The sequence below is a fragment of the Varanus komodoensis genome, unplaced genomic scaffold (assembly GCF_004798865.1).
Source record: "Varanus komodoensis strain SLA01 unplaced genomic scaffold, ASM479886v1 scaffold26, whole genome shotgun sequence".
Taxonomy (NCBI): domain Eukaryota; kingdom Metazoa; phylum Chordata; class Lepidosauria; order Squamata; family Varanidae; genus Varanus; species Varanus komodoensis.
In genome coordinates, this window is record NW_025335684.1 from 11,492,571 (window position 1) to 11,514,894 (window position 22,324).

The 22,324-nt window shown below is 44.7% G+C and overlaps 1 protein-coding gene across 9 annotated transcripts in view; it reads right to left on the bottom strand.

Moving 5' to 3' along the window:
• Positions 1-4,027: 4,027 nt before the first annotated feature.
• The window catches only part of ERCC4 (ERCC excision repair 4, endonuclease catalytic subunit), a 28,368-nt gene continuing 10,071 nt past the window's right edge, over positions 4,028-22,324 (bottom strand). For 2 of the 9 annotated variants that reach the window (XM_044433519.1, XM_044433522.1), the window contains exons 5-11: positions 21,626-21,806; positions 20,184-20,312; positions 18,887-18,997; positions 15,668-16,247; positions 14,306-14,398; positions 12,657-12,769; positions 7,288-11,610 (exon numbers count right to left, since the gene is read on the bottom strand). In XM_044433519.1, coding sequence (XP_044289454.1) covers positions 10,877-11,610; positions 12,657-12,769; positions 14,306-14,398; positions 15,668-16,247; positions 18,887-18,997; positions 20,184-20,312; positions 21,626-21,806 — 1,941 coding nt within the window. In that variant the 3' untranslated portion in view covers positions 7,288-10,876. Of the gene's footprint in view, positions 6,830-7,287; positions 11,611-12,656; positions 12,770-14,305; positions 14,399-15,667; positions 16,248-18,886; positions 18,998-20,183; positions 20,313-21,625; positions 21,807-22,324 lie in introns of those variants that run through there. The other 7 variants (XR_006415060.1, XR_006415059.1, XR_006415056.1 and 4 more) reach the window with 7 other exon arrangements.

Below are 22,324 nucleotides of genomic sequence, written 5' to 3' on the forward strand. Positions count from 1 at the left end.
AAAGGTAGAGGCAAACATTTTATGCACTTTTAGTAGAAAACCTACTGTCCCACCTCAGTTCTCCAGAGAAGTGCCCCCAGCTATTTTCATCTTTATCATTCTCCCTCTGTTCTGTCTCCATCTCTAAAAGTACCTTTTTTCATACACAGACCTCAAACTGGTCAGCCTCAACCCCTCAGCCACAGTCAATTTAACAGATGATGTTCTTTCTACAAAAATGTAGTGTTCAAACATTTCACATAATAATCAATTTAAATATAACTCCAATTATAATACATCATCATCATCACCACCACACTGCATTTATATCTCACCTTTTTCCTCCTGTGAGGAACCCAAGGCAACTTACATCGCTCAGTTTTATCCTCACAAAAGCAACCCTGTGAGGGTAGGTTGGACTGAGAGGCAGTGCCTGGCAAATTGAGCAGATCATAGAATCAGAAGAGTTGGAAGGGGCCATGAAGGCCATCGAGTCCAACCCCCTGCTGTTGCAGGACACCAAGTCACACCATCCCACTCAGATGGCTGTTCAGTTTCTTTTTGAATGTCTCTAGTGTGGGAGACTCCTTCACTGCCTTGTCGTGGCAAAGAGGCCTGCGTAGCTCAATAAAGCTATGAGCTATGCTGTGCAGGGTCACCCAAGACAGACAGGTCATAGCAGAGAGCTCTGACAAAACGTGATCCACTGGAGAAAGAAATGGCAACCCACTCCAGTATCTTTGCCATGAAAACCCCATGGACAGTACCAAAAGGCAAAAAGATAAGATGCCGGAAGATGAGCCCCTCAGGTCGGAAGGTGTCCAATATGCTACTGGGGAAGAGCAAAGGGCTAGTACTAGTAGCGCCAGAAAGAAGGAAGCAACTGGGTCACAGCTGAAAGGACACTCAGTTGTTGATGTATCTGGAGGTGAAAGGAGAGTCTGATGCTGCAAAGGAACCTGAAATGTAAGATCCATGAATCAAGGCAAGCTGGATGTGGTCAAACAAGAGATGACAAGCCTGAACATCAACATCTTAGGAATCAGTGAACAAAAATGGACAGGAATGGGTGAATTTAATTCAGATGACCATCAAGTATACTACTGTGGGCAAGAATCCCTCAGAGTAAATGGAGTAGCCTTCATAGTCAATAAAAGAGTAGGAAAAGCAGTACTGGGATACAACCTCCAAAATGACAGAATGATCTCAGTCTCCCAAGGTAAACCATTCAATATCACAATAGTCCAAGTCTATGCCCCAACCACTGGTGCTGAAGAGGCTGAAGTTGACCAGTTCTATGAAGGCCTACAGCACCTTCTAGAATTAACTCCAAAAATGTCCTTATCATCATGGTGGACTGGAATGCTAAAGCAGGAAGCCAAAAGATAACCGGAGTAACAGGCAAGTTTGGCCTTGGAGTACAAAATGAAGCAGGGCACAGGCTGGCAGAATTTTGTCAAGAGAATACGATGACAAGATACGATACGAAGCTGGACCATATGGAAGGCTCAGTGCAAAAGGATTGAGGCCTTTGAATTGTGGTGCTGGAGGAGACTCCTGCGAGTCCCTTGGACCGTAAGGTGATCAAACCGGTCAGTCCTAGAGGAGATCAACCCTGACTGCTCTTTAGAAGGCCAGATACTGAAGATGAAACTCAAATCCTTTGGCCACCTAATGAGAAGGAAGGAGTCCCTAGAGAAGAGTCTAATGCTGGGAACAATAGATGGCAAAAGAAGAAGGGGACGGCAGAGGATGAGGTGGCTAGATGGAGTCACTGAAGCAGTTGGTGTGAGCTTGGGTGGACTCCAGGGGATGGTGGAGGACAGGAAGGCCTGGAGGAATGTTGTCCATGGGGTCGCGATGGGTTGGACACAACTTCACAGTTAACAACGAAGTGTGGGAGAGCCCATGGCCTCTCTAGGCAACTGATTCCACTGTAGTATTGCTCCGACAGTGAGGAAACTCTTCCTGATATTTAGCCTGAATTGCAGCTGTCACAACTTGAACTGATTACTCTATCCTGCACTCTAGTATCAGTAAGAGATCTTGGCCTTTCTCTTTGTGGCAGCCTTTGAGGTACTTAAGAGTGATATAATGTCCCCCCTCAGTCTTCTCAAGGCTGAACATGCCCAGTTTTCTCAGTCTCTTCTCATAGGGTGGTGCTTCCAAACCTGGATCATTTTTGCTGCCCTCCTCTGGACTCTAATAGATCACAGATCACACCTTCACATCCTGCAATTAAGAAAGTATGTCATGTATTTTTGATATATTTAGGACTGTTAAGTTATGAACAAACATCCTCTTGGCTTTTAAATTAATGGAAGACTCAGCTTTTGCAGAATAAATGCAGCATGTACCAGATGGAGAAAAGCCTTCAATAACATGTAGTATTGGAGGTCATTTTTGGAATGAGAATAAGAGCATTACATGCATGTCCCTTTATTCATCTGGGAGAAGATACCTAATTCATGTAGAAAAACTACATTGTTTTCTTTAAACCAAAGCTGCTCAGAGCAGCTGACATAAATCTGAAAGGGATAAAGCAACCAATCACATAAAAATACACCATAGAACAGCAACAGTAGAAAACATCATGAGTCAGATGGAGGGTGAATACAAGGGTTGAAAAGGCATCCAGATTGGTGCTGGACTGAACAAATGGGCAAAACATCGATACCACTGGGAAGAGAGAAAGTAAGGGTCCATCTGACTAGTGGAAGAAAGAAGAAAGGTGCTATGACCATTATCACACCAGGCCTCTCTCATCTGGAAGCCGTCCTGAGGCTTATGCAAATGGGACGGCATACAAAAACTCCAAATAAATAAATAAATAAATAAAATCGGCATTGGTTTCCAAGTGATTTCTGGGTCCAATTCAAAGTGCTCATTTTGACTTATAAAGCTCTAAATGCCTTGGGACCTTGATTTCTCATGGAAATACCTCCTCCCCTCCCATACCTTGAGATCAGCTTCAGAGTCTACACATTCTCAGACTCAAGAGGGTAGTAACAAGAAAAAGGCCTTTTATGGTGGTGGTCCCCAGCTCCCAGGGGAAACTTGCCTTATACTCTATCTTTTCACGGTCAGACCAAGAGAGTTCTGTCCTCCCGGGCCATTTAATTTTTTTAAAACTCTTTTAAAATAACATTTATACATCTGTGTTTTATTATCCTAGTCCCTGAAATACAGTTTGGGTTCCTATACTTAATGATGTATTGGCATGCTTATTAAATTTACATTGTTGGTTTTATTTGTAGCATTATTATTGTTGTCACTATAAAACACCTAGAGAAACCTATTAACTCAATAAATCAATAAGTGAGCTTTTACTACTTTAATGCCCGTTTCTAATGGCCTTCTGCAGACTCTGGAGGGTTTTGCCTTACAGACAGATTCAGGCCTGACTCAGCAATTGGATGGCTTAATGTCCCAGACAACAGGGAAAATGCAGTGTTTTAGTAGACTGATGTTTATTCACTTTAAAATCCTTAAGGACAATGTGCCTGGAAGACCTGTTGTGTGACCAGCCAAGGAGAGCAGCAGAGGTTTAGACTAATGGGTCAGGTTTAGACCACAGGTCAGCACGGTGTTGGGGGAATTGCTAGGTAAGGGGAAAATGGATTAGACCTCCAGTGCCTGTGCCCAGTTCTAGTCTTCCACTTAACAAGCGGGTATGCGGTGACTCTACCACAGTGTGTTCAGGTCAGTCCGAAGTGCAATCTCCCACATCTAACTGGTTTTGAACCATAGAGCTCTACCTCCATTTTCAAAAGGACCACGGTATTTAAAAGGAATTCTCATTTTTAGCTACCTAAGATGCACTAAGATGTTCAGTAAATGACCTCCTCCAAGTCCCCCTTTAATCTGAAACCTTTAGAGAGGCTACAAGGAACAAAACCACTTTGGTGGTAGCCTCCCATTTGTGGAGTTTTCTCCTGAAAGAGGTTCACCTGATGCCCATTTTAATGTCCAGTTGGCACCAGGTTGAGATTCTTTTTAATCCCAGGCCTTTAAAACATAATGTTAACATCATTTTTAGTCTTATGACTATGAGCTTTTTTTTGTTTTTATTTTGCTTTACTTCCTTGGGTAATTAATTTACTTCTACTGGTACAGGCATTTGTTTTATCATTTTATGCTATATTTAGATGTTATTGTCCATTGTTGTATTTTTGTTGTTTTAATCTTGTTTTATACATTTCTTGTACAAACTGTGAGAATTGTAGTTTATAGAGTGAATAACAAATACAAGAAATAAAATAGATTAATAACAAACAAACAATTGCATAAAAGAATCACATTTTGCAGGTTGTGAGTGAAGACATTCTGTATGCTCATGGCTGGCCATTTAAGGTAAGGGGTGGGGGGTGCAGCCTGGGGTCCTGGAGGCTGTGGATGCCTCTTTAAGGGAGGGAGTGGTCAAATCACTGTGGAGCCAAGTGGTTTACAGCTGCCATCTTGATCTTCCTCTCAAGGCGTGAGAATGCCTTTCCAGAGCATTGTGCATAAGGAAGGAGGAACAGGACGGCCTCTGCGCAAACACAGTGCCTGCCCTGATTGCGATGGAGGGCTGGAGGGTGAAGGGAGATGCTTGAACAACAACAACAAAAAATGTAGTACAGCTTTTCCACTTCAATGGCCATTTTTCTCCTCAAAAGATTGAGGGAGAAACCAAGAGGATGACTGGTACTAGCTCAGTGGCGGAATGTTGATTTTTTTTTTTTTTAAGGAACAGCAACATCCCATCATGAACCCTATGGGTTTTCCGCACTACATTGTGAAAAACTTTATCTTGCAGTTTCTGTTAAGGTATTCCAGGCTAGGCCAGTCCCTCCCTCTCTTTCTCTCTCTCTCTGCTTTCATCATCTAATCAGCACTAGCAAATTAGCTGTACAACACTGTAGTTCACAGGCATTCCTTTGAGCCAACCAAACATAATCACTCCCCAAAAATAAATTAATTAATAAAAATACATCTCTACATGCCTTGTCATCCACAGGAGTCACTTCTCAAAAATTTCACTGGCAAAGCTGCCTTAAGCTGACAACAGTTCTTACACAAAAGCAAGGGTGCTTTCTGTGCTGGTAACGTGAGACTATGCCTGTATCTGTGCAGATGACGCCTGGAAACGTAAGCTAAGCACAATTCCACTTTATATATAGAAACTGTTTGTTTTATTTGCAGAGCATACCCAGAATAAATAATGAGGTAATTTTTAAGAGCATCTCAGAGTCGCTGGCTATTAATGATAACTGCAAAATGAAGCACAGTTTTCTCCTTCATCTTTGGATGACAGTCCTTTTCTGAGGATTAGCAGCCTCTTGCTAAGAGCAAGTGCTTAAGAAAAAACTCCGTAGTACTTTCTCTCTGAGGTTCTTCCTAAACACTTTGTGCAGCCTCTTCCTATACCACAGGAAGGAAACCTCACTGAATTTCATAACACATATTGAATAATAAAAGCATACAAGTGGGATCTGTAACAAATTGTTACAGCATGGAGTGGTCCTGCTCAGTGTTAGAGCCGGACAGCTGTGCCCTGTTCCAGGCTACTTCATTTCATCCCCCTGTCCCCCAGTTTCTGAGCATGCTGTTTTCACTGGAGAACAGTGGGGCAGAAGACTTACATCCAAGTAAACATGCACAGAAATGGGCTGGCAAGTGCGTGTGAGTGTATCCACCCAGTACTACCCATTTCCAGCAACAGCATATCCTTGGATGTACTTTTTCCCCAATGGGGGAATTCCTGCGACCTGCCAAGAGAGAAAAGACTAGAGCTCAGTGATCTGAGGGCAAAAGCAAGAAAATGGAGCTGTTCGGCTTCTTACTTTGACCAAAGTTAAACTTGAATCACACTCATCTTGCATTGCCTAGATTTGATGCACGTGTGTTGGGAATGCTGCCTTTTCATCTACCTTGACAATTAGGAGTAAATGTCACAATTTACTCAAGGGCAGTGGGCTAAGCATCAATTCCAGCACAGGCAGAGCAGATAAAGGTGCAGAGGCAGAAGACATGGTTGTATTCATTTTTATCAAATGCATATTCCAGTTTTGAAAATGATTACACAATTACTAGATTGAGGAGGGATTCTGTAGAGATGGCCACCCCCCATGTCTGGGGACCATCGTTTGTGTGTCCTTGCTTTAAAGGGAAGTGGAAATCCATAAACAGTTGGGAAACAATGCCAGGAGATCTGCTGGAAGTATGACAAGTTCTTTACTGGAGTATGATGGTGAGGACAAGTAGGAAGGAAACTGGCATAAAATACTGGAAGGTCGGAAGTCCTAATGACAATAACAAGCACCACTTATTTAGAGTCTGATTATTCCACAAGCCTCTGTGGAATCAGGGCAATGGGTTAGCTAGTTTTATAGTGGCTTAGCTAACCAATCTTCTCTTAGGAATATTTTTATCCCAGCTATTCTACTGCTCTTTTATAGTTAACAGGACTGTTGCACTGCTGTGGTAACACCTTTTTGTTGAAACAGAAGGCCCTGCTGGGATATCAAAAGAGGCAGCCTACAGATGCATTGGACTGCCACTCCAACACATTTGGAATTCTACAACGCTGGCAACAGAAGCTTCCTCCACTACCCCCCACCTGTCCCCACCCCCTTTTAAAAGGTTGTCTATTTTGGAACCGAAAGAGCATAATTCCTTTTGATGGCAAAGCTGGTCTATATTTAAATAGACCTTCCTTCAGACCTGTCAAGATTTTTCCTTTTGGATTCAGAAATGTGGACGGCTGTAGCACAATGCTTTTCCTGTTCCCCTTTTTCTCTGGCCTTTCTGATGTGCCAGCTACTATTCTTAGGTGACATCATCCTGTCCATTTGTCATGCATCCATCCCTGTGGAGATGGGAAGAAAGAGGGAGCAGTATTAGCAGCTCTTGTTTAAGCCTGACCTTCACAAGGCAATGCAAATTATTTATTATGCAATCTTATGCATGTCTATTGAGAAGTCCAATTGAATTCAATAGTACATACTCTCAGGTAAGTGGGTTGCAGCTGACTTACGCTTGAGAGTCAATGCCGCTGAACTCAATGGGACTTAGCTTCTCACCAGACAAGGATTGAATTGCACTACTAGCCTCTTAGCAGAACATGACTGTTCCCTTGTGCCAGACTGACCACAGTGAAATGCAAAACATAGCTGTGCAGGAAATTATAGTATTCATTTCTCATTTCAAATTTTCCTCACTTGTATTTTTCAGAAACATGTTTCCACTCATTTTCTCTGAAAAGCCATATAGGAAAAAAGGACAGAAAATTAACTTTCCTACAGACACAAACTGGAGCATAGTAAGTGAAAATTCCTTTAAAATTCCTTTAATACAAGTATTTAAAGCATCCTTTTGAACAAGGAGAACTCTTCATGTTTGTAGGGTACTGGAAAATGTAGAAATACTAGATTATTACTGCATAATTTTAAAAATCCACAGAAATACCCAGCTAATAATATGTTCAAGCTGTAGCAGAATAGCTTTTGACTTCCAAGTTTACATTTTTGCTTGGTTTCTACAAAAGCCAAAATATTTGACAGATAAGTAATGTTTTGAATTAAAAAAAAATTGTCTGCCTTAAGAGTCTGCTTCAGTAGATCCAAGAATTAAATATTTAATAACAGGCTCATAGGCAATAGCTGACTTTTTGTATACTGGTTTGTATGCAAAACCCCCAAGATAATTCAGGAAGCTCCATGCTAAGTGGAACTGCAATTTGTGCAGTTTTCCAGGAAGTCCATCTCCAGTCAAAATATTAAATGACCTGCATGATGCTTCTCACCCACATTCTGAGAGGTTAGGGTTCTATCTATATTAGTCAACTATCTGAAGTCATCCTCTAGAGCAGCCTAGCCCAACTCCAATTTAATGATGAAGAACCGATCAAAAGGGGGCACAGTGGCCTTGAAGAAGGGGGCACAGTGGCTCATAAACGGTTAGCCTCTAGATAGCAGACTAACCAGGCATGCAGATCACCCAGTCGTAGTTTTCACTGCTGTAGTAACACGTGCTGGATTTATATTTAAAATAGTTTCCACATCTATACACGCAAGTCAGCATATCCCTATTTTATGTAAATTAATGCCCTCTTCTGTAGTGATGCACTTCCTTTTTTTCAGTCACCTCCTAGAAACAGTGCACCACTACAAATCTTTCCAGCCTGAAGGGCAGCCTCAGAGGCCCTTCTCTCTGTTGTATGATAGGGTTAGCAATAAGCAGGCGCAGTGGCAACTGCATCACTGTTGATTCTTTCCCTGAGATCTGCCTCAATGTGTCCTGGCCTTTAGATGCTTCCCTTAGCTCAGGGGCAGGCAACCATTTTGGGTGCTGGGATGGCACTAGGGACCCCACCCGCAGGCACGGGGGAAGCCAATTCTCTTCCGCTAAAGGACATTTTAGTGGGCATCCCTGCTCCTGTGTCAATGTTACCGTGGTGGAAGCAGCAGTCCTGGTGTCAGGATTAGGGGACCTGCAAGGGCCTGCGGAACTAGGAACCCTTTTGACAGTGCTTGCAGAGAACAGCAGAGGAGCGGTGATGCCGTGCGACTGCAGACTGGCGTCAACGGCCTCGCTGCACTGCCGCTCTTTGCCGCAGCAACACGAACTGCCCTGCGACGTCTTGGTGTTCTGGCTCCCTGCGTCAACTGCATCCTGGCCCTTGCCTCCTGCCCAGCTCCACCTGCTCCTGTTTCCATCCTTACCTCCAACCCGATTCTGATTCCCAGGTACCTTCATGCATCTTCTCTGACTTCGCCTTGCTCGAGTCTGCCTGTCTCCCTGGAAATTGACCTTTCCATTGACCTGTGGATGGTGCTCCTGGGCTGGGCCTTTGGATTCTGCTCTTTTGGACTGTGTTTGCTTGGATCTTTCATCTCCCTGGCTTAAATGGGAAGATGAAAATAGCATGCCTCTTGCTTCTGGCCCACCAAATCTGTTGTAGGACTCTACTAACCCTAACCCTGGTCCCGACATTCACCTTATTTGGCCCGCCACCCACATCACAGGCTTATACCTGGTTGCTGTGGGATCCCTGCATGTAAGTAGAAGCGTGTTCCCACAGGCTTTGCTTCTCAGATGCCATCTCCATCAGTAGCACGTAGACAACACCACCAATGGCTGTGAGGTGGCAGGTCCCCTCCCAGCAGCCCCAACCAGCATCACAACATGTGTGCCATTAGCAGTTGTGCATGGAGTCATGACAATTAGTGTGGACGGGGGGAAACTGGAAGCAGTGAGGGCGAGCATGTGGGCCACACTGCCTGAACCTGGAAGCTGCAGGTTGTACACCCCCAGTTTAGGATTTCCTGGAATGTTTATATGCTCGCCATTGGATATTCAGTGGTACCTTGTACTTCGGATTTGTTTCAAGAGGCTGTTCAAACTCTGAATCGCTTGAAATCCAAATCAATTTTCCCCTTTAAAAATGATGGAAAGTGAATTAATCCGTTCCCAGACCCTAAACAATACCAGTTTCAATAAACTTAAAACAGCAAACATGCATAATTTAAGGTAAAAGTAACACAATGACATGCAGAATTAATTAAAACTTGAAAACATACAACACAAAACAATCTTACAATGGCCATGCCAGTAATAGAACCAAAAAAATAATGTGAAAAAAGCACTGAAAATGCACAAGCATTACATAAGAGAAGTTTCACAGTGAGAGATGACTTGCGCACAACCAGTAACTTTTATGCACCAACCACATTTTTTCACTGTGTGTGCAGTTTAAACATAGAAGCATTGTTTGCAGTTTGGAGTGATTTTATCTCAACTTTAGCCTTTGAACTCTGGATAGTTTGAAGTTAGAGTTGTTTGAACTACAAGGCACCACTGCATGTTTAAGTTTTTGGTATTATTTCTTACCTTTTTATTGTTTTTTTAAATTACCAATTGTTATCTGCCTTGTGAGGACTTTGCCCTGAAAAGCACAGTAAAAAGTTTAAAATAAATTACTAGTGATACAGGCTACATTATTAGCATTGGTTGTTCTGCCATGCTTTCCGTGCTCTGGGATGCCCTGAGTTCTTTTGGGCACAAAACATCAAGCCATACATGGTATGAATTCATGACCTTTTGAAGTCCCTCGAGCCAATGGTGGCAGCACTGTTTGACTTTTTTATTATTATTATTATTATTATTATTATTATTATTATTATTATTATTATTATTATTAAAACATTTTTATGCCGCCCCATTCGCCGAAGCCTCGGGGCGGCTTACAACAATAAATTAATGCACTGTAACCATGCAAAGGTGACCTGGTACCAGGCAGTGAGCTCTCCTCTCACTTCCTTCAGGCAACCTTGGACTGCAGGATGCAGCTATTAAATTTAAGATTCATTGCAGCACTTGCCTGTTATGTAAGTTCCAAAATAATTTAAGAAGTGGAAGGAAAAAAATCTTCCCTTGTGCTAAATAAAGCATTGGGGGGGGGGGTAAAAACAGCATGTGGGTGAAAAAAGTATTAGCCATGAATTTATTCACTGATTTTACACCTGACTTATCAAATAATTCTAGAAAAAAATTCTAGAAAAAACAAAACTCCCAAAGCTTCACAGTTCTTTTCAGTGTCAATTGTTGCATCTTGGAAAAGGATATTGCAAGTGGGGATAAAACAGACTTGGAAAAAACATTAAGATACACAAACCCCTGCATGTAGAAAGCTAGCACATCAAGGAGAAGGCCATCCTTAATTTTTACCTGCTAGTTTTCCACAGGGAGGAGCTTCTGACATGGGAGAACATTCAAACATATTAACCTGCATTCCAAACTGGTGCAGCTCCAGGAGAGTCATAGCAAACAGCTTGTCCGAATCCTTAGAGCAGCGCCAAGGTAGAGCAGCAGTTACTCAAGGCACTCCAGTATGACGCCCCTCCAGGGCCTAACATCACCTTTTGGCTTTCCTTTGAGAAACAGCTTCCGTAAACTGTAAATGGATGAAATCATAGAGTTGCTTAGCATTGGCAGAGTTGCCCAGAAGTTCAGTCAACTTGTCCTGAGAAAGGCTGACGAGTTCTGCAATGCTCTTAACACTGTTCATTACAGCCCTGAAGTTTTTGGCATTCACACCGGGCATTTTTAATAGGAAGTCTTGGGGGCCGGGGTTGTACTTGTCCGATTCAGGAAGGATTTCTGAATCCGCCGTGATCGCCATGGCTGCGGCTGCATCTGGCTGAGCTCTGTTCTGCTTCAGTTCCTCAAACAATTCGGCAGTGGCGTGGGGAGACGGGCACCACAGCAGCCGAAGCCGGGGGAAATGAAGGGTCAGAAGGGCGAGCTTGGACGTAATGTCATTGCTGGAGATCTCCTGATGGAGGGAAGCCCGAGGAATGAGCGAGAAGGATTTGCTGGGGTCAAACTCGATCAGGAGGATGGGCCGCTTATAGTACCGGCTCATGGAGACACACTGTGCGTAAAGCCTGCCATTGTTCAGGGAGCCAATCAGATCACTGATGCTCTTCCGTTCCACACAAATGTCAGGTGTGAGGATGTAGTCACCCACTTCCAAGGTCACCGGTTGTATGTCGATGCCCCGACGATGAATCAAAGACGGAAGTTCACTACGAAATTCACGCATGTCTACAACGATGCTTTGCTGCACCACTTTCTGCTCCTGGCCACCTGATAAGAAGTTGTGAGATTGTTGGGGGACAGTAGAAATCAATTCAGCAAGCTTCCAGGTAAACAGGTGGCAAGGTTGGACTCAGATGGGTGAAGCTAAATCCTCTGTCGGCCAGAAGGCTAACCTACACTGATGCTATTCCTGAGGACTGAACAGTGTCACCGAGGTCTTCGCATGAAGTAAGGAACTTCTGTGCATATCTACATTCCATGGGCTGAGGTTTTGCAAGGCGTTTGCATGGTAGGAAGGGCCCACGGCTCGCAGTCCAGCATTTGCTTTGCCTGAGGAAGGCTGGCATTTTATCACGGACATCTCTACTTAAAGAACAAGGAGCAACACTAGAGCAGGGAAAGCATCCCCTGACCAGAGCACTTGTGCTTCCACGGGTATCTAGTAGGCCAGTGTGAAACGGGCATGCTGGACTCTCAACCTGATCTATAGCACAAGCTTGTTGTGAGTATAAAATCTGGCAGGGGGAAAAAATCATGCCTGTTTTTTTTTCAACTTCTTGGAGGAACAACGGGATAAGAAGGTTATAAACAACAAGAAGCCTGCTTTTAATCTGCCTGGCTCATTAGTTGGCTGTTACCACTCATTCACCATCTTGTAAGTTACCTTAATGGGAAGATGAAACAGAAATATTTAAAACTGCACAAAGGGAAATGCTCTTCTCTAGGACTTCCGGTGATTCTACCTCATCACCATTTCACTCGTAGGATCAATCAAGCCAATGGATGCAAGCAACTCTTCAAAGGAGTAGTTCCTGCACCAACAGGCAGGGGAAGCTGCATGATACCAGCACACGCTCGTGGTGTGTCCAGCCCAGGGCTGCCTGGTCTGACCGGCCCTGCTTTCCCCTGCCCAAAGCAGATGAGGACCTTTCCTATCCTCAGCTCCGCATTCCTTGTGCCTTATCACTGAGCTACAGCCCATGTCCAAGGGAGAACGGGCCAAGCACGTAGTTATTATGCCAAAGCTCTGGGCAAATCCAATGCAAGGTGGATTATGAATGAAAAGATCCAGTCCCAAGTTCTCAGCAACAAACCTGCTTTGCGGGTGTCCGTGGGCACAGCAGCTGAAGCCACATCTCTGACGAGATCCAAGTTAGTTTGGTTTCTTCCATCTCGTTCTTCAGGAATCACCATACTGGCCTTCTCTCTGGGAATGGGAGGCAGGAGAAAGTGATCATCAATGTGCCGGTTTGAACTCCCTTCCTTCTAACTAAACACCAGGTTGGTGTGCAAGCTGTGAAATGTCCTACCCTAGAGCTGGAGAAGCAGCTACAGCAGCCCTAGGCAAGTCGGTGCCATTTAGCCATGTTGGACTAGAAGCTCCATCATCCCTAGCCAGCAGGGCCTTGGCTGTTGGCTGGGAATTATGGAACTTGTAGACCAACATGGCCAGTGGGCAACGGTTTGGGGATTGGGCTATAGTTGTGCTTGGAACTGACACCACCTTCCGCTCCCCATGAAAGCTGAGAAACTAAGAATTAATTCACTTTAATTTATATCACATACTTCTTCTGTGATGTAACTCCAGGCACCAGCATAGATGGGGGAGCTTTCCTAGGTGGTCTCCCCTCCAGGCAGGCAAATTCATAGAGGATATGGTTTCCCTGATGACTATAGATCATGTGCTACCTCCAGATTGCAAATGACCAGTGACTGGGGAATGACCATGGGAGAAAGCTATTGAACCGGCAGAGCTTTTGTTACATGATGAAAAGGCACTGTGATGTAGCGGGTCAAGTGCTGAGCTAGCACCGAGGAGAACAAGATTCAAATCACCACTTGACCATAAGCATCTTATATCACCTCCTGTTATAAGACTGTTATGGGCATAAAACAGGGAAAGAAAGAAACATGTATACGCCACCCTGAGTTCTTTGCAGGAATAAATACGTAAAATTTTGTCCAGATTTGGATCTGCTTAATTTTAGCAAGGTAGTGGCTTCCAGGTCTACATATCCAGTCTGGAAACAGCTACGGCTATACTATGTTCTGCACTATTTCAAGCTGGTGGGATGAAGACTGCCATTTTGGAGAGAAGTCTCTTAGGAAAAAATGTTCTGCCCCAGTCCACTCCCAACTGTACTCGTTTCTAGGGCTCTGTGCTCAGTTGTTCTTTGCTTTTGGGTATAAATAAACCGTTCCTCTTTACAAGTGCTGTATTTTTAATTATAGCATTCTGTGACCATTCTCCATGGTATTCAGCTTCTTACATAAGTTTGCTACCTTGGAAACACACGAGGGGGTGGGAGGGAGGGAAGACGCTGAGAGAGGAGGAATGACAGACACCAGGCTTCAGATCTGCATAGCAACAAGGAGATGCGCGATGGGGTTTCCCAGCCCTTCAAATGGCTGGAAATCTTTTTGGAAATGTGGATGCTCTAGGAGTCCGTTGGTGAGAATCGCCAGTACAATTTTGCCAAGCCTGAAGAGGAGGAAGGCTGTGCTGCAGCACATTATTTGCTGTCACAGAACTAGCATCAGCGCTCAGCATCTTTGTGCACAGGCGCTGCGGCTTTAACATCAGGCCTCGCTTTAATTTTGCTCTCTGGCCCAGCAGCCTGAGCAGTACTGGCTGTCTGGGGCTAGCCTGTCTTTTCCTTTCCCCACAAAGCCTCAGCGTGATGGAATAGGTTGGGGCACTGTGAGAATGTAAATGGCAGCTATGCCCGGTGCTGCACGTTACCGAATGAGTTTCTCAAAAGCTTCTTTTTCTTTCCTTAGTGTCGTAAGGTAACGCTGTTCTTCTGCTGAACCTCCATAGATAAGGAAATAGACCCTGCAAGGGAAAAGACACAGATCTTGTCCAAACCCAGAAGACTGTGCATCCCAGAATAGCTGCTGCTTGGCCATTTTTCTGTTCTTGACCAAGGTGATGTAGCTGTACCTTTTTGAAAATCACAGCCCTCTCCATCTGGCTGTTTAAAAATCTGCCCCCAGCCCATAAAAAGAGTATTCTCTATTAATGAGGCCTGGATTTTAAAAACATTTGCCTTCAAACAGAGGCGGTGATTGTCTTTTAAAGACATATTAGGTCCATTTGACTGACTGAGATTGAACTGATTAATCGGTTGGACATGACTTCGCAACTAACAACAACAAGGCATAGTTTATAGGCATAGACATAGATTGATTCCACAATCTGCTGAGCAAGGTAAAAAGCAACTACACAGAAAAGCAAATGCTTTGTTTGAGTGCACCATGACAAGTCATGCAGCTAGTCCTTGCTGAGGCAGTTAAGTAACCCCTTGTCTGGACATGCCATTTCAGACTGCACAAGGGGGCTCACACATCACCGAGCCCTCCTGTACACCCTCTAAAAATGCCCTCAACATAGAAATCTACCTAGCATGTCATGCAGAAGGCCAGGCTAGGCAAGGACCCTTCTCCCAGGTGTGCCAGCTGGGGAGGAACACAGCTGAGTGGCAGAGCACTCAGTCGCTTCCGTCCCCAGCGGAAAGACGAATCACGGGAGTCCAGCATCGCGACTCAGGCCTGTAGTCCACCCAGCCCAGTATTATTGAGACAGACAGGCAGCAGCTCCGCAGGGATTCGGACAGACATTTTTCCTGGCCCACCTGGACATCTCAGGGTTAAACTGAGGACTGCTCCATTCAGAGCACATGCTCTGGCATGGAGCTGCACTCTCTCCTCAGGTCACTGCCCCTTAGAGAGTAGGCGGCAGGAAAGGTTTCTAGAGACTCGGGCAGAATAGACAGCATTGGAGTAGTGTGAATCTATACAGCCAGCTTCTTCTGCGGCTGATGTGTCGTTGAAGGGAACTGGCAGGGTCATGCCTACCATCAGGCAGAGTGGACTTGAGTCAGGGCTGTACCAGCTGTGATCTTTCAGGTGTCTTATCCTGCGGCTCCCAAGGTCCTTCATCCTTGGCTCCGCCAGACAGAGCAGATGAGGACTGTAAGCCAAAACAGCTGGGGGAGGGGGCAAAGCCACACAGCCACACTTCACACACACTGCATTAAGCAGCCTGGGCACACACAGCGCTGACCGTGTCTTGTGGGGTGCTCCCCACTCAAGCCGAGCATACCTCAAAGGCTTCCCAGGCCTGCTGGCCTTGTAAATTTCCAGCTGACGAACAAAAGTCAGCTCCGCATCATACAGCACCACGTATCGTGGCTCCACTTCCTGCAAGACCCGCGTGAGGGCGTAAGGATCCCCGCAGCCGTTTAGTGGATGGATAGCTGTCAGCGGCTCCTTTAAGATCCCGTAATAGGCATCTGGGAGAGACGGGTTCAGCTGGAGGTCCTCAGGCCTGGTTTCAGTACCGCTCTCTTGGCCACTGCTCAACCCCTCCGCGTCCTCTTGCTCCTCTGCGATATCCTCCTGCTCCTCTTTGGCCAGCATTTGGGTCAGGGTCAGCTCTGGCTTCTTCCTCTTCTTACGTGGCTTGGCGGACTCCGTTTTGGCCCTTTTGGCCTGAGGTTCTCGGGCACTGCTGCCCTGGCCCTTGGCTGCTTGCCTGTCCCTCTGGCAGGGTGCTCCGGATTCCTTGGACTTCTCAAAGATTTTGTTGTAAAGCCTCAGTAAAAAAGCTTCAGCCCCGGTGGTGACGTACTCCTTGAGCTGGGCACAAGTGCGGTCGTCACTGGCACAAATGAGCACTCGCCCTGCAATCCAGAAAGAGGTGCTAGGCTTAAAGTACAAAGGACACCCAAGGGTGTCCCAGAAGTAGCCAAAAATAAAGCCGGGACAGACAAGGACATGGGGGCAGCGCATCCACACTCCCTTACAGGGTTCCAGCCAGCCTGGGACAAGAAAGAGCCTTTGAGGCCAAGCGGGTGGCAGGAAAACAGAGCTTCTCTCTTCCACTGTATTGCTGGAAAGAGGATTTTGACAGATCAGTATGAAGAGTAGCACGAGTGATGGACTTCCCTTTTTGGAGGCCTTTAAGTAGTCTGGAAAACCACCTATCGGGGATATTTCCTGTATTAGCAGGGCATTAGACTAGGTGACCTTTGAGATCCTTTCCATTTCTATGGGGGATGCTATAATGGGGGGAGCCGGTTCTAAAGAATGGGAAAGGAAAAGGGCATCTTCTTTCCTCCCAGCCCTCTTGAATCCTTTCCTGCCCTGTGTAACAAGTAGAGGGGAGGTTTTTGATCAACCCAATTCAGGAGTGGGAGAATTCAGGCTTTGAGGATCTCTTTTGCTTTTGACTAGATCCTTGAGGTGCACCCATCAGAGCCAGGAGAACAACAGTGACTCAGGCAGACAGATGCTACAAATTAAGGAACGGCATGCTTTTATGCTCCATAACTGGAAATCGGTACCAGAATCCGGCTCGCAAGTCCTTTTGTGCACTCCTGGTTCCCCCGCAAGCATTCCCACTTAGCCAAGCTGTTCCTTTTGTGAGGCAAATCGGAGCCGGGAACCATGGATGATCTACCTCAAATCAATCAGACACCTTCCAGGAGATCCTGACTCGACTTTCTGCTACCATTCACTATAGTCTTCAGCAAGTGAATGCTCCACCCAAGTTGACTCCGTCCACACCTGAATGGACACTTTTAATATTCGAGGCTTGAACATCCATCATGCCCAGATGGTGCTCCAGCTGATGTTGCTTCTACCTCCTGCAACTTGCTGAAACTGGCAAAACTGGCAGGGAGAAGAAGCAGGTCTTTGGTTGTGCTCACACCCAACTCCATAACTTTGTGCAAAACTTCATGATTAAGCATCATGCACTTAAGTTTGCGTTCTTCCTTGTTCCTCTCCATCTCTTTTTCCTTAATGTCATGTCTTCTAGAGAGAAGCCAGAGGGGTTAAGGACTGTCTTATTACTGGTATTTTAAGCTGCTCTGAGAACCTATTTTTGTTTGAAGACCTAAGAAAAAAGGCTCTATGGCTGTTCCTCAACATCCCACACATTAACTTGTTAGGCAGTTTTGGGGTATGTGTGTAAACTTTCTTGGGTATTTAATAAAGCCACTTTCCAGAACTTATAATAAAATACTAAAGAACCACTTACATAGGTTACTGTAGGAAATGTGTGTGTGGAGGAGGGGTAAGAAGATGGGTTTATGGTCCCTACATCTTCACAAAACAGTAGGTTCTAGAAGCACATGGCACACTAGAAATTCTGGGCAACCACGTGTGCTTTCTGTGGCTGCCCCATTCATCTATAATGAGAAAGAGAGAATGTGTGTATCTGAAAAGCCGCAAGACAGCAAGGAGAAAATGTTTCTCTGCCTCCAGATTGCATGCTTATTGTCTGAAGCACTCTTCTTCTCCAGCTACACTCAAAGTGGTAAAAGGCAGTGTGGGAAGAGGGCAAGGTTTTGCTCTCATCACTCCTAAGTTCTGTTCTACATAAGAACATTAGCCCTGCATGTTTGGGGCACTGTATTAACATTAATTTTTATTGGAATCTGTGTTTAATACTGAGCAGATAACAGGAGATAGTAGTATGTATGTACGTACGTACGTATTTATGTATAGTTTTTCTATGCCGTCCATTACTGAAAAAAGTCTCTGGAACAAAAAAACCAAGAAAACAAAAACCATAACAGCTCCATAACAATATTCTTCCAGTGAGTATCTCTTAGGATACTCACTTTTTAAAAGATTGTGTGGAAAAGGTGGATGTGGCAATTAATCTTTTAACCATAGCAAAACATGTTCATAGCTTCATTTGGAAAAAAAGAGTATTACCTCTGTTTTTTTCAGTGCCTGGTATGCGGCAATAATGATGAAATTGGCTCATCGTGTAAGTGCTACAGAAGAACACTTGCTTGATGAGAGATTAATTGAAAGATGGAACATCTTTGTCACGGTTTGGAACAATAAGCTTAGAAATAATGTTTATCTGTATTGTTTCCCCTGATCTGATCCTGTTGCTGTTGCTGAAAGATATGTAGAGCCTGCCCTCTGCTACGCTGCAGGATCATCACAGAGCTGGAAAGGAACTCCAAGGTCATCTTACTCTAACCTGCTGCCAGCACGGGCGATTCTGTTGCTGCAGCATCCCTGCTAGGGGCCCATCCAAGCCTTGCTTAAAGCCCGCCAAAAATGGAGGAGCCACCCCTTTGCAAGGCTTTGAAACAGCTCTCGCTGACACGACACTTCTCCTAGGATTTTGTCAAAATCTTCTTTCCAGCGGAAGAAAAACTTTATGCCAATTATTAATTTTATCTTAAGTGATGGAATAAAGGCTAAAGAAAAGTTAAGGCCAAGTTTTCATTTTGTATATGAATGAGGAAGACAAATTCATCGAATATACCCGGCTCTGAGCCCCTGCCTCTCTCACCTGGCCCACCCAACGCTTCGCTATTGGCATTTTCCATTTCAATCTCCTTCAGCACTTCTGTAAGAGCCTCCCACTTCGGGTTGCTTTCCAGGACCAATTCCCTTTTCTGCTCTGGAAAGACAGGAAAGGCAGAAAAAAGAAAAATCATACCACCTTTCTTGGATGGATGAAAGGTAGGCTGACAACTATTGAACACAGACAAATGTAGAGCACATGTATCACAGAGTGGCTTGTGGTTCTGAACCCAAGCCACCACGTAGCCTTCCAAACATACTACAGGTAGATTTTGTGTGGAGAGCTGAACCATCAAGCATTGCCCTGGGATTTACACTCTGCCACCAAGTGATATCCACCTCTCCTTAATGCCATTATGCAAAATCTTTAGCCAAAGCCATGCTTTGCTGAAACCACATGATTTCTGATTCTAGTTTGTGGGCCAGTCATAAACCATGGTTTGTCATTCAGACATTTCCTAAAACTTAACTCATTGCTAAAGTGTCCTTAATCATGGTTTGATGTGATAGCTCTGAGTAGTGCTTCATTAACGGGGACCAGCAGGTACTCTCGTATAATGCCAGTTCTATACCATTTACATGGGCTGCCAATTGAAGTCTGGGCCCAATTTAAGGCGCTGATAATGACCTATACAACCCTAAATGGCTTGGGTCCTGGATACCTAAAGGAGCACCTTCTTCCCTATGTGCCCGCCCGCCCCTTGAGGTCTGAGGCAGAGGTCCTTCTCCAGGAGCCCTCCTTGAGGGAGTTACCTGGAGAAGGGCCTTTTCGGCGGTGGCACCCCAACTCTGGAATTTGTTCCCCAGGGAGGTTTGGGTGCTGTTGCTTTATTCTTTTTGGCATGAGGCGAAAACTTTTTTATTTTCCCAGCATTTTAATGTTTAACTGGTTTTCTGAGTTTTATTATTGAGGCTGGATGCAGTACCTTGTTTTGTTTCATATGTTTGGGTTTTTTTCTTTTCTTTTTCTTGTAAGCCATCCCGAGACACTTACAGCCTTCAAATCTAACTTACTATAAGCTATTCAGGATGTGAGGTTATTTATGGAATGTTTCCACAGAATTTACAGTAGTTAGCAATTATGAGAATTTTATGAATTGCTCATGTAGAACTCAGCTTCAGAGTCTTTCCATTTTCTCTTCCGTGGAGAACATGTACTGACAATGTAATAATGTAGCAGGTGGTCAGTCCATCATGTACACGGACAGCCGGATATCAATGACCCAAACACAGGAAAAGTCATACGCATTCTTCTGATATACAGCAAAAGATGTTTGTCATACCTTTTTCTACCTTTTCATCTGCTTTTTCAGAAGTGGGGTTTTTTTTACTTGCTTTGTCATCTGACAGGCGATAAACTCTAGCCCGAGCATTTAGGAACATTGATGTACTAGAATCAAGAAAAATCCAACCTAGGAGATGGAAAAAGAGCAAAAAAGAAAAGCGAAAAAGATTCATTGGTGTGATTGCAAATACCTCCTACTTAAGTCCCTTTCCTTCCGTCCAATCTTCCCTCTTGAAGCAGTTGCTATCATTTTAAATATACTGAATTAAAACTGATTAAAGCACATAAGTAACAGAATCATTCTGAAGAACAAAAGCAATTAACTTCTTGGTTAATTGAACAGTGCATGCAAGTCCTGTGTTATCTATTTCCTGAATTTGTACATTGCTAAATCTCTAGACAGACTGTGGAACAGCAAAGCTAAAACAGATAAAAGAACAAGCCAATGCATTAACACCAAGTGACATGAGAACCATAGCTTGTCAGCAAGAAAGGCTTCCTGGAACCAAGACGTTTTCTGCAGGCATCGAAAACAGCACCATGCTGGGGCCTGCCTGACCTCCTGGGGCAGGGGATTCCGTCAGAACGGAGCATGACACGGAGGGCTCTTCTCTTGAAGGACTCCAGGCAGACTGCAGGCCTATGTGGAACCACCGGGATATCCCCCAGTGCCCTAAGGCATCGGGCAGGCTGGCAAAGGAAGAGCTGCGCCTCAGAAATCCTGCTCCCAAGATGCTAAGGGCCTTGTGCACTAGTAGCAGCCCCTTAACCTGGCCCAAGAGTGAACAGGAAGACAGTGCAGTGCCTTCAAGGCTCTCCTTTAGATGGCACATCCCCTTCCTCTGTCACAGTGACAAGACACGCCTCTCAGGCAGACCCAGCCACTTCAAAAATGCACACAAAAATGAGGATTTTTGGAAACGAATGGACAATAGCTGCTTTGTTTATTTACAAATTGCCCTTGAATAATGAGCATGCTTGCAAAGGAGCATACAAAAATGGGGGCATTTTTAAAACGCACTGTGGCGTTTTAAAATGCCAACAAAAATCTGAATGAATTGTTCTGCAGATGAAAAAAAAAATCACATTCCAATGCAGAAAAGAGAAACCACCGAATTACAAGTGGAAAAAATGAGAACCAGAGCAAACTCAGCTCTGCAGATTTGTCTACGTGTATTCCTCTGCTGGCTAAGTTATTCTTATGTAACTGACCTAAGAAGAAACAGCAAGTCAGGTTTTTGGTGTGAACGCTGCATCGTTTCAAGAAACAGAAGTTAAGTGGGAGGCTCAAGACACTTCACTGTCATTCAATCCTACAGCCCTTATGGCTGGTTGAAAACATTTGGGAGTGTTTGCATGATGCTGTTATTGTTTTTAAATTAGAACTTCACTCTTTACAGCCCTGCCAATTCAATTTTTAAAATGCTACGCGGTTCATACCTGAATTCTGACCAAAGGCTTTTTCTGATGCTCTTAAAGACTCCAAAAGGTTGAGGAAAGTGACGCAGTCATATTGAGTCAAGTACTGCAGCAAAGTACGGAGGATCTTCAAGTCTTGGACCAAGAATTTTGTTTTCGCTCCAAGCTGGTGCCAAAGAGGATCCAGATAGTGACGAATTGTCTAGAAATACAACATTGGAAAGAACTGCTAGCAGGCGCTGTGAGAATGTGGACTCAAACTTTGGTAGCCTTCCTGAGCTCTAGCAGGTTTCGAGACCCAAATCCTGGACGGCGTGTTTTGAGAAGTATTGTTCTCATGAACGCAACGGAATGATCGCAATCTTATTTGTCACATTTGCTTCCCACCCTGCAGAGCATTGCCCAGAGCAGCCATGCGGGACCACAGAAGGGTCTCTGAGGAAGAGAGGGCTGCGCAGGGAGTACGAGAAAGCGGCTGGATCAAATGCTGGCTCACTTGACCCTCACCGAGAACTTTCTGTTCGTTCTTCCTTCCCCCGCATCTCACTACCCCACCTCTGTCATTCATACCTGCACCCGTTACTTCATTGGCCAATGAAGAGTTCTGATGAATGGAGAAACAACCCTGATGCTTTCAAAGGAAACAATCCGTGCCCATTAACACGTGAGCACGCTCTTCTCATTGCTGCCAATGCACAAGGCGCCTGGGGCAGATGAGCT